This window comes from Vicia villosa, linkage group LG3 (assembly GCF_029867415.1).
Source record: "Vicia villosa cultivar HV-30 ecotype Madison, WI linkage group LG3, Vvil1.0, whole genome shotgun sequence".
NCBI classification, from domain to species: Eukaryota; Viridiplantae; Streptophyta; class Magnoliopsida; order Fabales; family Fabaceae; genus Vicia; species Vicia villosa.
In genome coordinates this window covers 141,022,118-141,026,600 of record NC_081182.1, presented here as the reverse complement: position 1 = coordinate 141,026,600, position 4,483 = coordinate 141,022,118, and the positions used below count along the sequence as shown (strand labels likewise).

Here is a 4,483-nt window from a genome sequence, read left to right as displayed (position 1 = left end):
GACTGTGTCTAGGTTTGTAATTTGGGCTATTGGAATTCTCTTTGCATCCATCTATTTGTTTTGCACCACCCTCAATTTTTGTTAACGTTTCTTGAATTTTATTTTAGTTTTATTTTCCCAATTAGACTAGTTTTGATAATTAGGTCAAGTTGCTTTCATATATTAATTTGAGTCTACTAACTTTTACTTATTTGGTCTCATTTAATTTTAATTTATAAAAGAATAATACAAACAATATTTTCCTTTTGTCTCCTTCGGTTATTTTATTGAAATTAGCTTTATCATATTAAGTTAGTTTTTAGACTAATTTAGGTTTTATTTCAATCATTAACAAAATACCAAAAAACATATAAATACATTCCTTTCATTTAATTAATAAAAAAAATATAAAATATGTCTTTATTTCTGTTTAGTGAAAAATATTGAAGTATTATTAAGTGTAGTTTTAATTAGATTCAGTTTAATACTAATGATATATACAAGTGTCTGCTTATGATAGGATAGTTTATGCTTGCATTCTATTGGTTAGCATTGGATAGTTTTCCCTCCTTGTGAATCATTCAAAAATGAACCTATATATCCTATCAGCTTTAAATGTAATAGCTAGTGAAGCATAACAAATTTTTCCTTTTCTTCTTCAATCTTCCAATCTTGATTTCTCTGAACATGCTTCATCTCAATATTCACAATATGGTATCATTCGTCATTTCGATCCTATTTCCGATGCTCCGCCATTGTTGAACACTCGTTCATCTCATGGCTCCCCCTCGGAATACTCCTATCGACCCTGCCATGGATCCTACTTCCTCGTATTTTGTTCATCCCAGTGATGGTCCCAGTTCTGTTACAGTTCTTCCCAAGCTAACTGGTTCGAATTATCACTCTTGGGCTCTATCCATGAAGAGAGCTCTTGGTGGCAAGATGAAGATTGATTTCATTGATGGATCGCTCCCAATTCCTAAAGATTCTTTCGATCTGTCCGTGCGTGCTTGGAATCGCTACAATATGCTAGTTCATTCTTGGATCATGAACTCTGTTTCAGATTCGATTGCTCAATCAATCGTGTTCATGGTGAATGCTCTGGATGTTTGGAATGACCTAAAAGAAAGATTCTCTCAAGGCGACCTCATCAGAATCTCTAAATTGCAACAAGAGATTTACAACCTCAAGCAAGAATCAAAATCGGTAACCAAATTCTTTTTTGATCTTAAGATTTTATGGGAAGAACTGGATCTTTATTTGCCTTTACCAATGTGTACATGTCGTATCTAATGCACTTGTGCTGCCATGCGCAGTGCAAGATCTAATCATCAAGTTTTGCAAATCATTCGTTTTCTAACTGGTTTAAATGATGAATTTGCTGTGGTTAAATCACAAATACTGTTAATGGATCCCCTGCCACCAATGAACAAGATTTTTTCTATGGTTATTCAACATGAGCGCCAAGTTCAAATTCCCATAGCTACTGATGAATCTCAAACCCTGATTAATGCAACTGATTCCAAGAAATTTGGGGGAAAACAAGCCTATTTCAAGCATGGGGGTAACCGTGTATGTACATTTTGTGGCAAAACCAATCACACAGTAGAAAATTGTTTCAATAAGCATGGAGTTCCACCTCACATACAAAATCGTTTTCAATCAACAGCCAACAATGTTACTTCTGATGCAAATGATGATGGGTCTGTACCTAATAGTGCTGACACAAGAGATGACAATGCTCCTATGACTCAAGGTCAATTCAATGCCCTAATGGAGCTACTTCATAAATCAATTCTCGGGCAAGGGTCAGGACATGCTTCTTCCAATCAAGTTACTGTTGGTCATTCATCAGCATGTAACACATCTCATATCATGCATCATAATCATGTTAGTCCTTGGATCATTGATTCAGGAGCTACTGATCACATATGTAGCTCCATCCATTGGTTTCATTCATATATAAAAATTGTTCCTATTAGTGTTAAACTACCAAATGGGAATTGCATAATTGCTAAATATTCTGGTACTGTTCACTTTTCTCCTACCCTTATTGCATACAATGTTTTGCTAATACCTGAATTTTGTTTAAATCTCATTTTTGTCTCAAAACTATGTATGTTTTCTAATTGCAATGTGACATTCTTTGATTCACACTGCACTATACAGGACAAAAAACCATGAGAATGACTGGTTTTGCTGATCAAAAGGATGGACTGTATTACATAACAATAAGGGATAGTGAGTCACAAGACAAAACATCACCCACACATACACAAAATTCACTTGTTTCCATTCCTAGCTTAGCTGCCAATATTTATTTACCTGATAAAGCCTTGTGGCATTTTAGACTGGGACATTTATCCCAAAACTGATTGATATCCTTACATTCTCAATTTCCATTCATTACTTTCAATAATAAAGATGTTTGTGATGTATGTTGTTATGCTAGACATAGAAAACTGCCTTATACTGCTAGTAAGAATAGAGTTGCTCACCCTTATGACTTGATTCATTTAGATATATGGGGTCCTCTTGCTGTCAAGTCCATTCATGGCCATGCATATTTTTTAATAGCTGTAGATGAGTGCAGTAGATTCACATGGATTACACTTATGAAATCCAAAGTTGAAACTAGGCAGCATATTATAAATTTTGTCAAGCTCATAGAAAACCAAAAGGGCACTATTGTCAAGACTATTAGATCTGATAATGGTCTTGAGTTTAGTATGCTTGAATTTTATGTTTCAAAAGGCATCATACATCAAACTAGTTGTGTTGAGTCTCCACAACAAAATGGTAGAGTGGAGAGGAAACATCAACACTTGTTAAATGTAGGAAGAGCCCTTCTTTTTAAATCAAAACTCCCAAAGAACTTTTGGCCCTATGCTATTTTACATGCCACATTCATCATCAACAAACTTCCTACACAAGTCTTAGACAATTTATCTCCTCATTACATACTCCATAATGAAGTACCTGATATGCATAGCCTCAAATTTTTTGGACCATTAGTGTATGCATCCACACTTCATATGCATAGAACTAAACTTGAGCCAAGAGGAAGAAAATGTGTCTTCTTAGGTTTTAAAATGGGTATGAAGGGTGTAGTACTCTATGACATTAACAATCATAAAGTTTTTGTTTCTAGGAATGTCATACATCATGTTTTGAATGATGATTGTTGATGAATGATGTTATTTGATGATGTTATATGCCTTTAATTGCTGATTGAGAAGAGTTTTGGGTGGTGGAAGTGTGGTTACGCAGGTATGTCACATCTGTGATTTTTCTACATAACCGCATGTCCGCTAAGCGGCCTCTGGCTCTCTAAGCGGATGAGTGGGAACATTTTGGAAAATTCACGAGCTCGCTAAGCGGAGCTGGTCCGCTAAGTGGAGTTGCAAAAACTGTTCACTTCTGTTTTTAGTTTCAAGAAGCGCGTTTGTAGCTCGCTAAGCATGTAACACTCCATAAAATTCTTTATTTAATTTAATGGATTTTTGGATTAAATATTAGAATTATTTGAGTTGTTTGAGAAAAATGGAATAATAGGGCTAATGGGCCAGTGTTGCTTTTAGTAGAAGGGGGGTGTCAATTGTGAAGCCCATTTCTAATAATAAAATTATTTTCATAAAATAGAAAAAGAGAAGGATTTGTGAGAATAGAACCAAAAGAGAAGAGAAGTCTGAACGTGAAAGAGCATAGAAGCGAGGAAGTGCGAAGAGAGGAAGAACGAAGAATCAACCTTCAGGTAAGGGGTTACTCTTCCGTTTAACTTCTATTATGGGATTATAGATAGTAGGATAGATTGAGCATGTTGTTTGTATCAATTGGGTTATGTTTAGATTGTAGGATGTTAGGGTTAGGAGAATTGTTGAATTGTTTGTATTGATCATGTATGGTAGTAATTGGATGTTTAAAATGAGTTATAAACATGCCAAATCGTGTTTGTTGATGCTGTTTGATGTTGCAATACATTATGGTACATTCTGGTATGGATTGGAAGTGATGCAGGTGATGTAGAAATGGTGATTTTGGGTCGTAGACTCGAAGTAATCGGTTACCATAGGGTGGGTAATCGATTACTCATAGTAAAAACAGCAGAAATGGCATTTTGTGAGTCGGTAATCGGTTATCGAAAGGGCAGTAACCGATTACCCATACTAAAAACAGCATGGGGGTTATTTTGTGATTCAGTAACCGGTTACCCTGGTTTCAGTAACCGGTTACCACTGATGCTTTTTGAAAAAATTGTTTTATTTTCTAAAACCCATATCTTTAAAACCGTAAGTCAGATTTTGGTACCGTTTTGAGCACGGTGAAGCTAATTAAATGATTTATACAATAAAATGATGTTTTGAGTCGTGATTCGATTTTATTTTAAAACACTCGATTTGATTTGGTTGTGATGGTTTATGCGTACATGTACATTGGTGAATGTTTTATCTGTTATGATGTCGTGGTTGTAACTGGTGATTGATATACATATATTGTTGATGTA

At 35.0% G+C, this 4,483-nt stretch overlaps 1 protein-coding gene across 1 annotated transcript; it reads left to right on the top strand.

Moving 5' to 3' along the window:
- The first annotated feature begins 1,287 nt into the window (after positions 1-1,287).
- Positions 1,288-3,167, top strand: LOC131659073 (uncharacterized). The gene is made up of 3 exons (XM_058928314.1): positions 1,288-2,005; positions 2,149-2,317; positions 2,432-3,167. Exons 1-3 carry the CDS (start codon positions 1,288-1,290, stop codon positions 3,165-3,167), a joined length of 1,623 nt encoding a protein of 540 aa, XP_058784297.1.
- The last annotated feature ends 1,316 nt before the right edge of the window (positions 3,168-4,483 follow it).

Excerpts from the sequence above, each read along its gene's own strand:
- LOC131659073 (XM_058928314.1), top strand. The coding sequence starts at position 1,288 with ATGCGCAGTGCAAGATCTAATCATCAAGTTTTGCAAATCATTCGTTTT. Across the intron at positions 2,006-2,148 it reads CATAATTGCTAAATATTCTG|GACAAAAAACCATGAGAATG; the intron begins GTACTGTTCACT and ends TGCACTATACAG. Across the intron at positions 2,318-2,431 it reads TATTTACCTGATAAAGCCTT|ACATAGAAAACTGCCTTATA; the intron begins GTGGCATTTTAG and ends TTGTTATGCTAG.